Here is a 20,635-nt window from a genome sequence, read left to right as displayed (position 1 = left end):
TAAATGCACTTGCTGAAAGAGATATAGATCTCTACAAAATTGTATCACTAACTACTGATGGTGTTCACATTATGACTGGAGAAGAAAATGGTTTTGTCAATTTATTTACCGAATGTAATGGACATTCGGTTCTGGGTTTCATTGCATTATACATCAGCAGGTTTTATGTGCAATGGCTAGTTTCAAGCCACTGGAAGATATGAGCTTTCTAACAAAATTGGTCAATTTTATATCGCGCACACTTTAAATAAACGAAAATTTATAGATTAAGTGAGAAACTCAGAGTACAATGGTATAATTATGTACAACAATGTCTGATGGTTAATTCGTGGGAAAGTTCTTCAAAGATTTGTTGAGTGTTTAGATGAAGTCAGACTTTTTTTTTTCATTTGATTTAAGTTTTGAATTATTTTGTTACAGTTCTACATAACATGGCTGGTGAAAATAAAAAAACAAAAATTATCACAATCAAGCGGCAGAGAGTTCCAAAGTTGGTGGACTGAAGAGAATGGCATGATTAACAAAGACAATAAAGCAACATGTGTTTTATGTTCTGGGACAGTTGTGTCTCGTAATGTTGTCAGTAAAACGACATTATGGGACAAACCTTAAATCGATCCTTGAGAAAAGAGGATGAATAGAAAGAATTTATTGCTTAGGTAATTAATAATAGAAATATTCAGTCTACAACCCTAATGAAATTTATTGGCAGTCGTTCAAATATAACTGCTGCTAGTTTTTTTTGCCTAAACATACTTGCCAAACATGGGAAACCTTTTAGTGATGGGAATATATAAAAGAAGCATGGTTAAAATGCATACCAGTTCTCTGAAGATTTAGAAAACAAGGAAAAAATTATTCAAAGAATAAAAGATATGCTTTTGGCTAGAAACACAGTGAAAGATAGAATCTTGGAAATGGCTGAAAATATAACTCATCAGCAAAAAATAGATATAAAATCTTCTGGTCTAATTTCTCTTTGTCTTGATGAGAGCACTGACATAACTGGATCAGCTTGTTTTGCAATTTTTAATCATTATTGTGTTGGGAATAATATGAAAGAAGGATTGATCAGTTTAACATCGTTAGCAATAACAACAAAAGGAATACATATTTGCAATGCCGTTGTAAATGCACTTGCTGAAAGAGATATAGATCTCTACAAAATTGTATCACTAACTACTGATGGTGTTCACATTATGACTGGAGAAGAAAATGGTTTTGTCAATTTATTTACCGAATGTAATGGACATTCGGTTCTGGGTTTCATTGCATTATACATCAGCAGGTTTTATGTGCAATGGCTAGTTTCAAGCCACTGGAAGATATGAGCTTTCTAACAAAATTGGTCAATTTTATATCGCGCACACTTTAAATAAACGAAAATTTATAGATTAAGTGAGAAACTCAGAGTACAATGGTATAATTATGTACAACAATGTCTGATGGTTAATTCGTGGGAAAGTTCTTCAAAGATTTGTTGAGTGTTTAGATGAAGTCAGACTTTTTTTTTTACATAATGAGAAAATCGTTGAAAAATACAATCAATTATTGAACCTCGAATGGCTTTTGAAATTAATGTTTTATACTGATTTGCGTTTACATTTAAATGAATTAAATGTTAAACTGCAAGGTGTTGATTTAATCAAAGCATTCGAAGCTAAATTATAAATTATAAGGTGCCCTGTCCCCCCCCCTATAATATAGTCTAACCAAGTGAAAAATAAACTTTCAACATCTTTCTCTAAATCCAGAGTAATTTAATAAAAAGGTGGCACATCTTTTGGCAACTCCTATAGGCAAAGACGACCTCGCCATTGTTTCTGCTTGGTATCTCCACTTCTGGGCCTGGCTCCCAATGAAGAGACCTCAAAAAGGCCGAAACTAGTCTGGGTGTTAGCCCTTCCCTTAATGCATATCATTATACATATCTGCAAGGAGATGTGTTTTGCATTATGGGAGATACTGAGATAGAAGTGATGTTAGCTTGCTCCACCTTTGCTATGAGTTGCCTGGTGTTGTTCTATCTTACCCCAGTCCTGAAGATATTTTCAGGCACAAACTTTGTTTGCTCACACTTGGATAAAGGATTAAACTAAATTTATTATAGTCTAACCAAGTAAAAAATAAACTTTCAACATCTTTCTCTAAATCCAGAGTAATTCAATAAAAAGGTGGCACACCTTTTGGCAACTCCTATAGGTAAAGATGACCTCACCATTGCTTCTGCCTGGTATCTCCACTTCTGGGCCTGGCTACCACTGAAGAGACTTCAATAAAGGTCGAAACTAGTCTGGGTGGTGGCCCTTCCCTTAATGCATAACATTATACATATCCGCAAGGAGATGTGTTTTGCATTATGGGAGATACTGAGATAGGAGTGATGTTAGCTTGTTCCACCTTTGCTACAAGTTGCCCGGTGTTGTACTATCTTACCCCAGTCCTGAAGATATTTTCAGGTTTGCTCACACTTGGATAAAGGATTAGACTAAATTTATTATTAACTTTGATTTGTTTGCACTTATGCAATATAGTGATAGGTGGGAGAGATATGTTTCACTATACAGGGTCATTTTCATTCTGGCACTAAATTATCAACATATACCAGATACACAAACAGAAAGCACTTGACAAATTCTTCTGTCCTGCCTGAAGGTCAAAGTACAACACGAGTCAATTTGTCTGTTCTCCTCGCAAACATGTTAAGTAAATCATTTTACTAGGTTTTGTCCCAACTTTCGTAGATGTTCTGTTCATCTAAGGAGTAATATAAAACAAAAAATATTGATCAAAAATGAAAAGATTTCTTTTTCCCTTCCATCAAAAGCAAGTGAGAAAATTAATGAAGAGTTAACAATAGAGGTTGTGTCAAAGTCTGTTTTTGTTAATGATGCATCAGTGTCCAACAACAAGAATGACTGACATTAATAATGAGACAAATTGCTTGACTGCTGATTAAAAAAATAAATAATAAAAAATCTACTTCTGTGTGAAGTATAACTGGTTAAATTATCAAAATAAGAGACTTGAATGCAGGGTTGTTGTTAGGATATATGCCACTCCTACATTCAAGATTTTTTTTTTTTAAAGTATTTTTTAATGGTTAATATTCAATTATGCCAGATTTTGCAGTTCTCTAAGCACACTCCAAGACACTGAATTACTTGCTTAGTAGATTACAACCCTGCTTGGATGTACATTATGTAAATGAATGAAAAGAAGTCTGGAAGTGGAAAAGAAGATAAGCATGAAGATTTCTAAGGAATGAGCAAACGATGAAGATGCCTATTTTGGTGAAAATAGACAAAAACAGCTATAATCTTTAAGAAAGAAAATGTTATCTATGAAGTAACAATTTAGGTAAATACTTTTTTTTTTAAAAGTTTTATTTTCATATCCTTTAAATCTTCAATGTTTCCTATAGCAAAGAATGAGTACTGGCACCTAATATTTTACAAAAAAAAACTATGATGTCTCTTTCTGTTTCATTTAGAAGCTTTCCAAGCAACTACTACAGACAATTAGAAGTAGTTGTCTGTAGTCTTCAGTTTTCAGGTCACCTCTATCATCATTGATTCTTTTTACAGTACTCTCTCTCTCTCCTCTATTTCTGATATTTTTCAATAGCTTCCAGAACATTTTGCTACCTTCATGAAGTCTTCCCATGACTTTTGTTTAGCTACTATTTAAAAATATCTTATCTCTCTTACATTTTTCTCTGAATTCTTTTAGAGAATCTCCTGACTTATTGATTAGAAACTTTCAGTGTGTTTTCTTTTCCAGAACTGCTTCACTTTATCTTGAATAATGTTTGCATAGTTTAACCTACAGTTGGACTTGATGGTATGACCTGCCACAAGGATTCTACTAGTGATATTTGGCAAATGTGATCCTAAATAGGGCTAGTGTGAGGTCAGAGCATTAGAAATAAGGTAGATTAAGTTAGGTGTAAGGTAGTATGTAAGTTAGAATAAGACAGGTTAAGAAATGATCAATAATCACGTACTTGGAAAATTAATAAATTTTCAGAAAAAAGTGCAAGTTCAGCTGACCAACCCACAGCAGCCCTCACCTGGTGTTAACGAGGTGTTGGACTCTATCGTTGCACACATATGGCCAAAATAATATATCAGAGGACATAGATGCATGGCCATGTCATACTCCACATGCACCGAGAATTGAATGCTTTCGTACCATTATGGTGTTTTCGTCCTGGTGATGAGGCCACTAGAACAAAAGCATCCAGACAGCTGTTGAGACTATGTGGCAACTGCTTCCTATGATGCACCATTCAGGTGTGACATGCAAGCATTAATTCCTCCACAGGCGACTGATCTGGATGTTGCTCTTAGAAGAACAGTGACAAAACTGTGATCTATTGAATGTAAAAGCTGCTCAATTTTAATTATTTTTAAAACTTTCTTACATATTCTTTTAAATGTGATATTTTTATCCTACTTAACACTAAGCGATGTTCACTTCCAATTTCAAATCTACTGTCTGTTCTTACATCCTGAACTAGTGTGAAGATATTGACTATATTATCATTGATAGCAATAAGACTTTTCTTTTTTCTTGTGTATTCTCTCTGTGCGAACTTGTACACATCTTTATGTTGAAACATGGCGTTAGTAATAACTAGTCCCTGAACAGAAATCCAGCAGGTACTTATCATTATTAACTTTGCCCATTTCTCTGAATTCTCCACAAGCAGTTCTGTATACCTGGTGGGATTCATTTCTTAGTCTGCTGTTTAGATCTCCAACAAGGACCACCTTTTCCATTTTCTTCATGTCAGCTGTCATCTCTAATGATTAAAAAAAAAAAAAAAATCATCAACTTCTTCCATAGGAGAACCTTCTGTTTGACCATAGGCAAAAGTAAATTTCATTATCCATTTTCCCATTTTGAAATTTGCTCACATAAACTCTATCTGAAATTGTCTTCCAATCAAGAATTTATCATTATGTTTGGTATTGAATGCTATCATTACTCTTTCCTTTCCCTGGTCATTAATCCCCAATAACATTCGGGGTGGTTGACCGAGTGGTTAGCATATCCACTCTCCAGCCAAAAGGCTGCGGGTTCGAATCCCATCGTGGACATTTTGTGACTACTAAAGCACTGTCTTAGTAGGAATGTGGGAAGGGTTCTTTTATTCTGAATGCTACAGTTTTCCTCTCACAATAATAAAAATAGATCTAAAACCAATCTGTAATAGTTACATAGACCTTGCTATTATTATCCCACCACTATTGCTATTATTATTCTCCAATGAGGCCTTGATTACCCGAAATGTTCGGGTAATCAAGGCCTCATTGGAGAAGGTCACTTTCTTGTAGATAGGTCACATATCACCCACACCAGCTGCCATATCTTTTCTTTAACTCATTTGCACTACCTGCACTTACCTCCAAGGGTAAGCCATTCCAATCATGTGCACACAACCTCTGCATAAGAAAAAAAACTAGCTCTCATCTTTTTTCTTGATTGCATTCATTCTCAACTTCCATGAATGGAAGTCCCTTTCAACTTCATAAAATTAAAAATTCCATCTACTCGTATCCCATAATGATCCTTTCAGAAGTTTGAAGGTCTCTATCATATAACCCTCACCCTCTTTTTCCAGTTTGCTAGAGAAAGAGTTTGCATCGACTTGGAAGCCAAGTGACCAGATCAGCACACACATGCTAATCCAGGCAAGGTTGTATCAAGACCTTGAAAATAGGCATAACAATTTTCTTTCAGTGTTGCAGATATCTTCTGACTGTATTTGCAGCCTTTGCTATGTTGGCCCTGAATTTCAACATCCTATCTACTAAAACTCCAAGATCCTTAACCTGATCACTCTCTTCTAGCATAATCCTGCCAATATGATTAATATGATATGCCAATGGATATCTCATCACACTAAATTGCACAATTTTATATTTATTAACACTGAAGACAGCAATTTTACATGACCACAATTCCAGTCTAATCAAATCATTCCAAAAGTACATCAGGAATGCGATTGACATGATGCTGCATGCCAATCGCATTGCTGATTACCATGCCTACATTTGCATCATCAGCAAGCAGTAGTATATCTGCCAAATCCTTCCCAATGTGATTGATGCAAAAATTGAAATCAAACAATGGAACAAAGGCTGAACCCTGGAGTACATGACTGTTACCTTAAATCTTGCAGGCTTACATGCTCTTCCCACATCACTTTCTGATATCTATCGGGCAGCCATTCTCTTATCCAAGCTAACAGTTTATAATCTAATCCCATATCCTCAAACTTATGTACTGTAAAAACTCTCCATGTCAGCTTAGCAAAGTCCAAAAGTATCAAAGTATATCCATTCCATGTGTCTAATTCAACTATAACATTATTATAAAATGTGAACTAGCTGCTCAAACATGATCTTCCTTTCATTATCCCATTTTGTTCATTGCAAAGTATATAAGTATAAAATCCTGCTCTAGAGAACAAACTTTTTTTCAGGCTTCCAATAAGTGGGATGGTGGTGTCACATTGGGCAATGAAATTCATCTCTCACCTAAGGACAACCACAAACGTCCATATCCATGCTGGGAATTCAAACCCATAGTCTGTTGGTCGGTGAGTGGACTGACTGCTCAGCCAACCAGACCAATCAATCTTCATTTAGCAGAGTTACTCTTTCACATTCATTCTTTCTTTCTTTCTTTTACTCACAGCATAACGAGAGAGAGAGAGTAACTGAAATGTTTGGATTGTCTTCTTCATACTTAGCTTTCTGTACAATACTTGTAACTATGCTGGCCTGTGCTCCATAATTTTTATAACTAACATTGTTATGCACACAGTATTCCTTCCATATCGTCTTTTTTTTTTTTTTTTTTTTTTTTTTTGTAAGAATACCTTGCTTTATAGGACTGCACATCCATTTCACTCCTAGTGTATTTATTCTTTGAACTCTAGGGACACATTCTGATACTGAATCATTTAAGGATTTTTTAAATGCATCCCATGCACTGCCAATATCCTTTCCATCTAGCAACTGTACCATGGGAACAGAACCTAGTACTCCTGAGTTGGTTATAATTTTCTGCTTTGTAGTTCAGCATGTAACCTTTTCTGAATGAAACACTCATATACTTTGCAATTTCCTACGTCCCAAGAGCATGATCACTATCCAAATGGAAGTAGAACAGTCATGTCAACTGAAATTCCCTCCAACACTATAATCAGGTCTAATACTCTTGGACCTGAAGTTCCTTCTATCACATGCTGCTTAAGAAGCTGCCTCAAAACAGGTCAATAAATTCAGCTTCATTCTCCTCATGAAATTTTACTGCCACTCAATCAGGGTTTGGATAATGAAAGACAACCATAAGCATCCCACTAATTCCATAACAGCACTCCACTATGTATTTGATCTTGTTAAACTCCACTTCACTCCAGATAACTTCAACATCGCTTGCATATGGAAAACTGTTACTAATATCGCAACAATAGCCTTCTACCCTAGATGGTAGGAATTCTGTATACTTGACACTTCCTACGAGTTAGTATACCTGCCTCTGAGGGCAAGATCTCATTAATGTCAACAATAAGGCTACAAGGTATTCAGCAAGGTAACAAACTCAATTCCCCCTTTATTTCTAATAATCCTGATAATCGTTTTGCTATTCTTTCCATCATGATCTAGTTTCATTGACTCTATAACTCCTGATACCAAACACATTCAAGTGCAAGCCATCCCTCTTATATAAATCAATTCTTCCCTCAAACTCACAATCATTCCTACACAGCTTACATATAATCATTTGACATCACAGCCCTTAAATTAAAGATGTAAAGAAATTAGATTCTTGGTTTCATCCTTTACGCAAGTGTAAGCAAACAAAGTTTGCAGGTGAAGTAACTTCACAACTGGGCTACTTGTATATAGAAGCTAATGACTTCACATCAATTGCCTTAATATCTCATAATGCAAAGCACATATCCTTATGGACAAGTATAATGCTATGCATTATGGGAACGGCCACTACCAGACCAGTCCAGTTTCAACCTTTATTGAGGTCTCATCAGTGGGAGCTAGACCCAGAAGTGACACCAAGGTTGAAGTAATGCAGAAGTCATAATTCCATATACAAATAGTCAAAAGGTCACACCTTGTTACTAAAATACTCTGCATTAGAGATAGATGTTGAAAGTTTTTCCATTTAGTTATACTATAAATTAAAGATGACAAGACATATTTTTGGTTTCATGAAGTCATTAGCATCTATATACAAGCAGCCCAGTCTTGAAGTTACTTCACGTGCAAAATTTGTTTGCTTACACTTGGATAAGGGACAAAACCAAGAATTTAATTTCTTGGTATTTTTAATTTATAGTATAATCAAGTGGAAAAACTTTCAACATCATAGCCCTTCATTCAGTATATCATATTTTAGAAACAGACCAACAATTTTTGCCTTCTCACTCTCTCCCTCAAGCTTCTTCCAGCATTCCTTTTTCATACTCTGTTATACAGTATTTATCGCTAGTTAAATCATTTGTACCTAAGAGAACTGCCATCTAATTTACTTATCTGTTTTTCAATTGAATTATAAAATTTTGACTAGCACCTAGAAAACTCAAAATAGTAACATGGTCATTGATAGCATGTTTTATAATTTAATCACCATATCATATAACATTCTTCTTTTTATATTCTACCTTTATTAGTACACAATAATGTCTTATCTGCTTCAGTTGCTCTGCTGTTTCTCCTTTTCCTCTAAACTTTCTTGTGACATCTAGGTAAAAATATGAATTTGAGTTACTCATGCAATTCATGCTGCTATCAAACCCTACATAGACTTAATCTCTGGAATGCTGATAAAAATATAATAAAATAAATTATATGAAAACCTTCACATTCTTCTTCTTATTAGCAAATGCTATCAGTTGACATACACAAGCCATACAGAGATATAAGGAGTCTGAAAATTATCTTAGCAACTTTTATCCAATATAAAAAGTTTTTCTGAATACCAAGTTTTTGCAACTGCAACCACGTATCACCTTTCATGAAAAGCACTGCCACATTGGGCCTTCATCATCCGTGAGTCTCTGAATAAGATATTCTCAAACAGCTGGATTGGCCATGGAGGTGCAACGCATTGTATTGTATTAGACTTATACTGTTAATTATAATAAACCTGTTTTATGTTTAGAAACACGTGGCTTGAATACCAGAAATTAAATTCTGGTATATTCATTATATCAATGTAATAATATAATGGATTCATTTAATTATCTGAAAGCAAGAAAAAGCTGCTACTGAAAACATTGATGTGGATGTATTGCAGCATATATGATAGCATTTAGATTATCAGCTGAATGTTTTATAAATATTAATGGCATTCATACTGAATGTTTGTAACTTTGTTACTTTAATATTTAAAAAACTTTTGGGTTTTCCATGTCTAAAATTTCCTTGATTGATAATTCTGTGAGTAAATATTCCATTTAGCATCGAAGTTGTTGTAAAGATAATTTTTTGACACCCTGCACTATCAAGTCCATACATGTAAGTGTTCGCCAAAAATCAGCAGTCTGTATAAATAGCTCACTTCTCATTTCACTAAACATCTTTCTTTTGTGATCCAAAATAGTGAGCATATTAATAACATAAATAATGTCAAGATAGACCACGAAATCATATAACACTAAATGATAAAGGGCTACTATGACATAAATTCAGATAAATGCAATGAAGGGTTTATTCAGAAGAGTAACAGAGGCAGGACTCTTCAATTTGAATGGAGATTACAATCAAACTATCACTACAACAAACTAATAAGAACCACAAGAATAGTATGCTATCGTGCACAGTTTATTGTAGCAAGTTTCTTTTAGAATACCATTGTGCCTATGGGGATTTGATTGGAATTTTTCAATAGTTTATTACAATTGTATTTGCTTTAATAAGAGTCAACTGTACATACAGTCCAAAGTTAAATGGTAACTGTCAATTGTATATTAGTCTTGTTATTGCTGTTGGCATGCAGTACTTTACTGTTAGAATTCTAAAATGGCATAAAGGTAAATTCTCACCTTGTAGAATTCCAGTCAAATTCTTTTAAACTAGGAACACTCTGACAACTGGAGCATGATGAACAGGTCACAGAATTCCTTGATGCGACTTCTGTTAACTTTGTAACATATGGTATTGTCAGTGGTGCACTACTACTATAATTAAGGCTACTGCAAAATGTACAATAATCAATACAAGAACAACCGGAGAATGAATTTGAATGTTCAAGAGAATGGGTGATGCAACGAAGTGGCTGAAAATGACGAGATATATGTTTACACCGAAATGCATCTTGTGGTCTATGCCGATGAAGAGAAGATGAGTATCCATTTCTTCTAAATGATATTTTAGAAATATTAGGATGCAGTGCAGGAAAAGAATGACTAAGTAGATGTTGATGACAAGACTGTACACTTCTGTGTGATGAGGAACAATAGCTAACAGCATGCTGAGAAGAGAAAATATCCACTTGGCTCTTTCTTTTAGATAACAAATGTGAGTAGGTTGGAACATTTCCTACTGTACTGGAAGAAACATTTAAGTTACACGAACTATGACCAAGGCACAAAGTTTCCTGAGGGGAATGTGATCTCACAATGTCAGAATTTGGAAATTGCTCACAATCAGTGGATTCATTTATATTTGTTTCAGATGTATTCAATAAATCTGTATGCTGGGCCCATGAAAAATCATCTCCACAACTTCTAGTCACAAAATTTCTTTCATTTCCTTTCCTATCTGATTTATTATATCCTTGCAGCTGATACTTTTCAGAGGATTTACTATTTAGACAATTATCAGAATCATCATGAAAATGTAGTTTACAGTCTTCCCTATCAGAGCATTCAATTGCTTTATCAGATTCACTGCAACTGCTGGAAGCACAAGAAGGGTTAGGTTCATCTGAAAAACATGGCAGTAACTTACTTTCATGAAAGATTTCCAATATCTCATTTTCATTTGTGTGCAATTGGATATTATGATTGTTTTCTTTTACAAAAGTAGACTGTTTGTGAAGATAATCAGATGATTCCTGGCAGTCATTTTCATTTAGGAAAACACCAAAATTATAAGTATAAAAATCTTGAATAAATTTTTTACAATTTCGATGAGTGTGATAAAACATATTAATGAAACACTCTGAGTCAGAAAGCTGAGTATCATCACTATGTATGTCTGACTTGTGTAAAACTTGAGGTTCCTCAAAGCTGCACAGCATCTTCTCTAGTAAGATGAGCTCTCCATGGGTCAAAGTCCACAATAAATCTCTGTTAAAAAAACCAAAATAAATAATTAAATACCTGAAAAATTATAGGTTTTCATGATAAATTATTTATTAAAGAGATAAGTTTAGCTTCAAGTGTCTATTAATTTCATGGGGATAATAAATTAATTTCATTAATTTATTTTTAATGAAATTAATTTCATTAATTTAATTAAAAATAAATAAATAAACATACCTTCAGCAGTACTACTTTGTTAAGATAAATTTTTTTTCTTTTAAATTAATTTTTGTTTTCTTTTAAATGCCCAATCCTATGTAAGAGCATGTTTAGTTTTAATTCATTTGCTTATTAAAGATGTTTTGAATGAGGATTTCAAGCCTGATAAGGTTATTTATAATATTATCCATATTTTATATTATTTATCATTTGTAATTATTGAAATTTTAACTGAAATTTCAGACTGTGACTATAAGTATCTCAATTTCTGGTTCTGGATACATTATTACTGTCCATAATTACATGAGTCAAGTTATGCTCCTTTCTATTATTTATTTAGATTAATACACAGCTTTCATTGCTTACTAACAATTTTTAGGTTCAGACTTATCAAGATCAGTTGGACTTTTTCTACTAAAGGCTTGGCTATACTAACTAATCTATGAAACTACATACACAAGTTTAGTGTATCAGTACTTAGCACATGCCCAATATGGTTGAAGTATAACTGGATGGTTACTTGAAGTAACAATAACATAACACATCCAACATATTTTTAAGGAGAGAATATCAAATCTTTTCGAATATGTTAAAACTATGTTCCTAAAAAAGTATGCCATGTTAAATTATATAATCATAATTTCTCAAAGATTCAGTTTCTACAGGAAAGGTCAGATACTGACCCAGCAGAGAGAGAGAGAGAGAGAGAGAGGATGTATGTGTTGGGGAGGAAGGGTGCCAAGCAGTGCTAGAGAGGAGACATGAGTTATGATTTTTTTTTAAATTTGATTTTTATGGTACAAAGACCAGGACACAGGTTACAGCAATACATATGGTAAACAGAAAGTAGGACACCACAAACATATATGCCCTTGGCGGAATTCGAATCTGCAGCCTCTTGGTTGGAGAATGGATACATTAACTACTTGGCCAACCAAGCTGGCCTATCATCAGGTACAGAGTGAGCACTTGTATTGGAAAATAAAATATAGAATGGAAAATGTAAAAACAGTTGTCATTGCAAGGACAGTACTAAGTGCCTGGAAGATAATACAGTTTAGGATTCATGTGATGATGTACTGAAACTTCACGTGATTCACGTGATGATGTAACTGTGTAATGGTGCTAAACAGTAATAATTTACTGTGTAGCACTGAGTTTGAGGCTGTTGTTATGAAGTGGAGGCTAACAGGATGAAATATGTGATGGGGTGTTGCGACAGATTTGGCAGTTCATTTGATGGGGATGAAGAAATGCATCACCAAATTTCAAAATTGAGTACTAAACAAGTAATTACTATAGGTGACTTAAATTATCCAAATATTAATTGGGTGTCAGAGAAAACTCATGATAAGAATGAAGAAGCAAAATTTATTGCACTAATGCACGACAGTTTTCTCAGCAGCAAGTTTAAGTAATAATTCAAGGACAAAGAGTGTTAAATTTGACCGTAGCATCAGACGGTGTCTCAGATAAGGATGTGACTATTTTGCCACCAGCTAGTTGGTGATGGTGATTGTGCCGTACTGACCTGGGAAGTAGCTATATGGATGTTCTAATCAGGACAAGTCATGAAACAAATCTGGAAATTATGACAAAGTCAGGAGAATACTATCTTTGGTTCCATGGTACCAGTTGCCGAATGGAAAGGATATCAGCCGTACATGGGAGGCTTTGAAATTAATGTGTCCCTAGAGCATGAAGAGCAAATAGGATGGGAGTTAAATGGATGTGCAATCTTATTAAGCAAGAGCTCCACATGAAGATGATGTGAAAGGAATAGAAGGAAAATTCTTTCATAATGTGATCCATATAGATGATGAATAAAATTGGAGATAATATACATTCCTGTCTTATTTTGCATCAAACCATCTTTCTGTGTTTCCTTCAATTCTAACTGCTGAGTTACAACTTAATATATATAGACTATGTATTGCTATGTATAATGTTCCATTTACCTCATATAATTATACCATTTTGAAAAACTTTCTGACATACCGTTCTTTTCAATGTGATATATTCACTTTTATCCTACTTAAAACTAAGTGATGGTCACTGCAAATTTCGAATCCTCTATACACTTTATATCTTGAACCAGCATGAAGATATCACTATCAACAATGACATAGTCAATCAAGCTGTTATTTCTTGTCTTCTCTGAACATGAACTTCTACAGATCTTCATGTTGGAACATGGTGTTGGTAATGAGTAATCCGTATTGTTAGCAGAAACAGCAGACACCATTATTACTAGCCTTTTCCCTTTTCTCCAAATTTTCCAATAACATTTCTATATGCATGGCAGGATGCATTTTCTACTCTGCTGTTGACAATAAGGATCACTTATTCCATTTTCTTTACATCAGCTGTCTGCTCTAATGACTCAAAAAATTCCTTCACTTCTTCCTTAAAAGAACCTTCTGTGGAACCATTATCACAAATAAGTTTCATAGTCCATTTCTGCATTCTGAAGTTTGCCCACATAATGTTACTTGAAATTGCATATTAATGAAGAAGTTTATCTTGATGTTTGGTGTTGTCCATCCTTTCCTTAATCCTATTTTTGTTATCTAGCATGTCACCTGTTTTTTTTTATTTTTTCTTCCCATCTCAGTAACGCCAATTATGTCCACGTGGTACTTTTTCAGTTATTTGAAAGTTCGATTTCCTTTCTATTTAATATAAATAATTAATTATACTTTGGTTTTGGTTATCTTGAAACCATTATTAGAGCATGAGAACAGACAATGAGAATTTTATGTTTTGTAATCATTGTACACAGAGAAATATATCCTTTGGTGGAAATTCCATGGTTGATGAATGTTGGGAATGAAAATATATACCAAAAAAATCGTTAACAGGAAATAAAAAAATAAAATAAAAAGTGCAAAATTCAAATATTAAATTGCTAGCCAGAGTATTTTAGTTTATATTGCAGTCACTGAATCTGAATGCACAGGATTCTTGTTTTCAAGATGCTCTAATGTTTCATAGATTATATGGTGCATTGGCTGTTAATTTCATTGCATTTTGCATGTTGATAAAACCAAATTTTAAATAAGATTAAATTTAAGACCATCCTACAAGTTTACTATTGAAAATCGTTCACCCCAGAAATTGAACTCAGTCAAGATCAGTACTGAATATTCTAAAGAGTACTGTCAATGAAAGAAGCAAGCAAATTCGACAAACAGCTAAAACAAATGCTAAAATGATGTAAAGAACACTCTGAAAGAAAGAAAGGTTTACTGGTGTTAGTAGATAGGAATTATACTATTGACTGTGAAATTAATATTTATAAGAATCAAGTGCTGTCTACATCTGGTTTAAATAATACTTCTAAAAATCAATTAACAACATCATATTTGAATAATTCAACTATCAAAAACATTAGTGTCAGGCCTGACTTCTACTAATAAGACATAAAATGAACAATGGCCAGTGGAATTAATTGCATTCATTACATCAAAAGATATCATTCTAAAGCTTATGAAAAGATCACAAACAGATTTATTTTGAATGCTGTATATGTTACATATGTGAACTGTGTTAAATATGTTCACAAAAATAGATTCAAATATTTCCATGTTTTTAAATCATTAACTAAATGGAATATCAACAAGAATAAAGTCTGTGTATGGAATGGACTGATTCATTTTTCATGTGTAGTTGTGAGAGAGAGAGAGAAACAGGTAAATGTAATACTATTAAGGTCTGATATGGTATGCACGTGTGCGTGTGTGTGTGTGTGTGTGTGTGTAAGTATATTAAAAAAAAAAAACCAAGAACTACAATTATTAATCACAATTTCCCTAATTCTGGCACAGTCTATCATTGAGGTAGAGGTACAATGGATCTCAGCACTTTATCTGAAAAGCTGTTTACAGTTAACTCTCAAATTTGTGGGAGCATCTGTGCAATAATTTAGCATTATTCCAGGGGATCCTGTAGTTAGTATTGATACTTCCATGTGTAAAATTCTCATCAAATTTTACACTAGTGTAAAATTCGATGAAGTGAAATATTATATAACGATTTGTCAGCATCAATTTTACTGAGGTCACAACCATGAGGAAAGAGAAAAACTGTAAATTACTATATTTTAAAAAAGTGCTGATTGTAAACTTGTAAAGCTAACTATCAAAAGGAATGATATGGAAATTGTTCACAAATAATAAAAAAATATTGTAAAGGTTAATATTGTGCATAATGATGGTTTGGTGTAACAGAATGTTAGAAGTAAAACTTATGGAAACTCCAAAAATTGCACTCAGGAGAGGAAGGAGACCGTCTTAGACTTTTACAATTGGTTACTAAACCTGGCATATAGTCCGAGCACCTCCAAGGAAGAAAAACCCAATCTTGACGGGGCTGTATTCCAACAATTCAAGATAGGAGGAAGAAAAGAGTTTAGGGAGACTGCATACAAGAAAACGTTTAGGAATCTAGAAAAGTGTTACCTTGCAGTAAAAGAAAGAGAGGAGAGGCTGGGCGACCTACATCCAGTCTCTAACACCAGTCAAGTACATGCTATAAAGAAGGAAAATGATTCTAAATGTGATGCTAAGCGCGAGAAAGATCTGGATACTTCAAAGGGAAAGTCCAATAAAGATCAAAAAGATAAAAATGAGGACTGAGATGATTAAAATATCATTAACAAATTAGAGGACGAACAATTAACTATCCCAAAGTTAGTGGACTCCACTAAAATGGCAGAATTACATTCATTTATCAAACAGGAGGTAGAAAAATTACATCAACCTATGATTGAACAGCTTGATTCAGTTATAAAACAATTGGAAGAACTCAAGGCTAAAGACTCGAAAGATATCTCATGTCAGGAATGAAGGAATAACGAGGGTAAGAACAGAAGAGAGCCACCCAGTGTTACATTTGTAACAGATATGGGCATATTGCTCGGAACTGCTTCAGAAGACCCTCTACTAGAGATATTCAGTACGAGTCGAATGTTGTGTTTACTTGCCACTATCCTGTAAACAGACCAAGGAGAATAAGGAAGGAAATCAGAGAACTACAAAACTAGAAAATCAACAAAATCCATGATGATAATTCAAAACGAAATTAAAGGAGTACCCAGGGAGTTCCCAGGTATCCGTAATAACCGGGACATTTTTCGAAAGAATAAGTTCCCATGTTTCGAATTGCGTGACTAAAACTAAGGAGACAGATAAAATTAGCAGGAATTTCAAATCCCACAATGTATGCTAAGAGAAAATTAAGAGTTGGTATGAGGATGTCTGATTTTGGCCTGAGCGTCTCAAAAGATTTTTTGATTCTCTCAGAGACATCTCACCCAAGCGTTCAGGTTATAAGGAGCTGACTTCTAAGAATGATACAAATTCTCTTGCGACTTTGACAGTAAAGAAATTTCCCTGATGGGAGTTAGACAGTCGGGTAGAGGGAACAACACACAGAAAGTTCAGACAAGAAAACCTAATACTAGAAGGGAACAAGTAAACAACAGCAATAGTAGAAATGATAGACAAGCAAAAGGAAGAGGAGATGTGTGTCACATTGACCAGACTAGCCCCATATCCGATTCCTCAGTAGACGTTCACCATGTTGAAACATTAAATAGAGCATATTTAATCTAAAGTGTCAAAATAGCAGACGGTCCACATGAAGAAAAATATCCTCTTCGTCAAGATTGTGAAAAGCCATGTGCGTTTACGACACACAGGAGAAGAAATCGTGTGTGTGTGTGTGGAGAAAATATAGTAATGGAATGGGAAAGGAAATAATACTTGATGAAAGCAAAAGATACAAGGTGAGATTGAAAGTGAATAACTGGTACAAGCATGGAGAGATAGGTGTTCCCAGGACAAAATTGTCAAACCAGTTTCTCAGAAAGGGTACATTCAAACAGGATAAATTCTAAAGTCAGGGTAAGAAAACTAAACTGAGTTGTGTCCTATCCAGAGAACGAGCAGTGAATTAAAAAAAAAAAAAAAAAAAAGCACATTTGTGTTTTTTTTTTTTTTTTTTTTTTTTTTTTTTTTTTTTTGAGAAAAGAATGGGCCATTGTAAAATTCGATGAGGTGAAATATTATATAATGATTTTTCGGCATCGATTTTACTGAGGTCACAAACCATGAGGAAAGAGAAAATTGTAAATTACTATATTTTAAAGAAGTGCTGATTGGAAACTTGTAAAGCTAACTATCAAAAGGAATGATATGGAAATTGTTCAGAAATAATAAAAAATATTGTAAAGGTTAATATTGTGAATGTTGGTTTGGTGTAACAGTATGTTAGAAGTAATTCTTTAAATTAAGGGGATTAGACAGGATTATGTTGGCGACTTAAAAGTAGACAAAAGTATTGAAGGTTGTTCAGATGTAGAGATTGTTACCGCCAACTCTGAAGGTCAAAACAACAGTGAGCAAGTTATTTACGGAAGATTAAGGGGGGGGGGGTCTCTGACACTAAAAACAAGGAGTTTCTGAATCATATAAAAGAGGTCTTGAGAACCTAGAGAGAGGCTGGATGTGGGGAAGTTTAGGTTGGAGTCTGTTCTAGGAGTTTGTTCATCTCGGGGAAGTAAAAAACCCAGTAGAAGGTCATTCTACGGAGATGTATTTCCAGTGGCGGAACGTGCCACGTGCGCGGCTGAACTGGATAAGGATAATGGGTTTACAGTGATTCTACTGGACCTTGCTAAGGTCTTTGACAGAATACCACATGGAATTCTAATCAGTAAACTGCAGCATATTGGGATGGATAGGAGGGTGGTTGATGGAGAGATATCAGAGAGGGGTTTATTCAAGAGTCCAAAAGACAGCTTGTGACTAGTGGTGCGCCGCAGGGTTCTGTTCTTTGACTACTACTGTTCAATTTGTTCATTAACGATATAGGAAAACATCTGAAAGAAACTGTTCATTTGTTTGCTGATGATGCAAAGTTGGGTAGAGCAATAGTGAGTGCATAGGATGTCAGAATTTTGCAGGATGATTTGGATAGTTTGGAGGACTGGGCTAAGGAGAATGTATGTCAATTTAATGTGACAAAATGTAAGGTTATGCATTTTGGGGTGAAAAGATTAGCAGCAGTATATCACATTGGTGGAACTGTACTCCAGGAGATTGACGAGTCCAGGAATTTGGGAGTGTTGGTGGATAGGGAGTTGAAGTTTGTGGGGCACATCGCAAAAGTGGCTAAATCAGCTCATCAAATCACTTGGCTGCTGAAAAATACTTTAAGCAGAGACAAACAGGTTATTGTTCCTCTGTATCGAGCATTGATAAGACTCCATCTAGAGACTACTGTGCCCAGATATGGGTGCCAGGGTTTCTTCTTGATGGGGAGGAGGTGGACAGGATCCAGAGACAAGTGACCAAGATGATAGGCCTATGGAATAAACCTTATAAGAACAGGTTAAACTTTTGTGGGTTGCATAAATTGGTTGATAGGCAAAAAAGGGGTGATATGATTGAGACATTCAAATTACTGAAGGGTTTCCATAAGATTAATTCAGAAGATATTTTTGAGAACAGGACTGGTGGTGGGAGGACTAGGGGCCATACATGGAAGCTGGGCAAAAGTGTTAGAGCTAGATTTTTTACTTGAAGAGTGGTGAATGAGTGGAATAAGCTGCCAGAGTCTGTTGTGGGTGCCATGACTGTAAATGAGTTCAAAGCGAAGTATGATAGATACTGTGTGAATGTCAAATAATTGTTCTTGACATGATGTTAGGGTCTCCCTCGATGAGTCTATGGACTCCTTGGAGTTGCCCATAATAATAATAATATGTGCCATCAACAGTAGATTCAAAAGCTGACAGTGAGCTATGCTACAGATCCCAGATGAGCGCCAAAAGCTGTTCAGCAAAGGCTAGGATATATAGGACCGAGGAAAGCAGTCAGCAGAACAGCCAAAAGTCATCCAGACTGGTAGGACTGTATTTATTTCTACGAATTTTAATATGTTAACATTGAGATTGTGAACAAGAATTGGATGTCCGCTGAATGTAGCTTTATTAAAATTAGTTGTTTAAGTCGCTATAAGAAGGCTAAAAGTTAGCTTTATTTATTTATTTATTCGTATGGCATGAATAACAAAACATGCAGTACAATACACTGTCACTTTAAAAACATATAAAATTAAAAGTCATTTTAAAAACCAATAAAATTTAAAGGTTACATCCATATTGGTCAGATAGTTCACAGCTTCCAGTGTAGCACTTAAAAAGTCCAATTTGTCTCCACATATGGTCCACAGTTTGTCTTTGAGCTCCACAATCACAATGCAGGGATAGTCGTTTACCCCATTTACAAAGCATGTCTGCACATACACCATGACCAGTTCCTATTCAATTAAGCTGAGTCCAGAATTTTTGTGGGAGGTGTGAGCAAGCATCAAAATTTTCTTGTAATTCTATGAGAGAAAATTTTGTGATGTCATCTGTCTGACTTTCCCACTGTTCTTGCCACTTTTGCTCCAAGTCAAAGTTAGATTGTAGTAGTAGTTGGGCTAATTGTAGTGGTGGATGTCTTGATCTCAATCATCGTACACTTAAGTCTGGGAGATCTAAATGTATTGGTAGGCCTGTGTTCTCCAAGATTTTCTTATACTCCTGTAAGAGAGCCTTAGTCCTGCGCAGATTCGGTGGAACAATGTTGCTAAGAGCTGGAAGCCAGTGTGTGGGTGTTGATTAATTATGCCAGAAATCAGTCTCATTGTATTATTTAGTTGGTTATCAACAAGTTTAACATGTGTGCTATTTAGCCACACTGGCGAGTAATATTCGGCAACAGAGAACACTAGACCAAGAGCTGTAATCCGCAGATTATCAGCTGTTGCTCCCCATGTCATGCCTATTAGTTTTTGTATTATGTTGTTACGGGTTCTTAACTTAGCAGAAACGTTTATTAGGTCTTGCTTGTAAGAGAGCGTGCGATCCAGGATCATGCCCAAGTACTTTGGAAACTTATTGTGTCGTAGTAAACATCCTTCAAAGAAGATATGTAAAGTGACATCTGCCATGTGATTATTAAGGTGTAAGCTTGTTACTTCTATTTTGTCTGGATTGAGCTGGAGCCTCCATTTTTTGTAATATTCACCTATTGTTTTCAGATCTTTTGTAAGTACCTCTTCAGCCTGACTCATGTTTTT

At 34.8% G+C, this 20,635-nt stretch overlaps 1 protein-coding gene across 1 annotated transcript in view; it reads right to left on the bottom strand.

Annotated features, from left to right (window-relative positions):
* The window catches only part of LOC150107188 (lateral signaling target protein 2 homolog), a 311,745-nt gene that overhangs the window by 83,604 nt on the left and 207,506 nt on the right, over positions 1 to 20,635 (bottom strand). The window contains exon 9 of the mRNA XM_090391046.1: positions 10,082 to 11,329. Within this exon, the coding sequence (XP_090247172.1) occupies positions 10,082 to 11,329 (1,248 nt within the window). The remainder of the gene's footprint in view (positions 1 to 10,081; positions 11,330 to 20,635) is intronic.

The sequence above is a fragment of the Typopeltis vanoorti genome, chromosome 4 (genome assembly GCF_054136105.1).
Source record: "Typopeltis vanoorti isolate ZY-2024b chromosome 4, IOZ_Tvanoo_1.0, whole genome shotgun sequence".
Lineage (NCBI taxonomy): Eukaryota > Metazoa > Arthropoda > Arachnida > Uropygi > Thelyphonidae > Typopeltis > Typopeltis vanoorti.
Note: the sequence above shows the minus strand (reverse complement) of the source record. Positions and strands in the feature narration are given on the sequence as shown.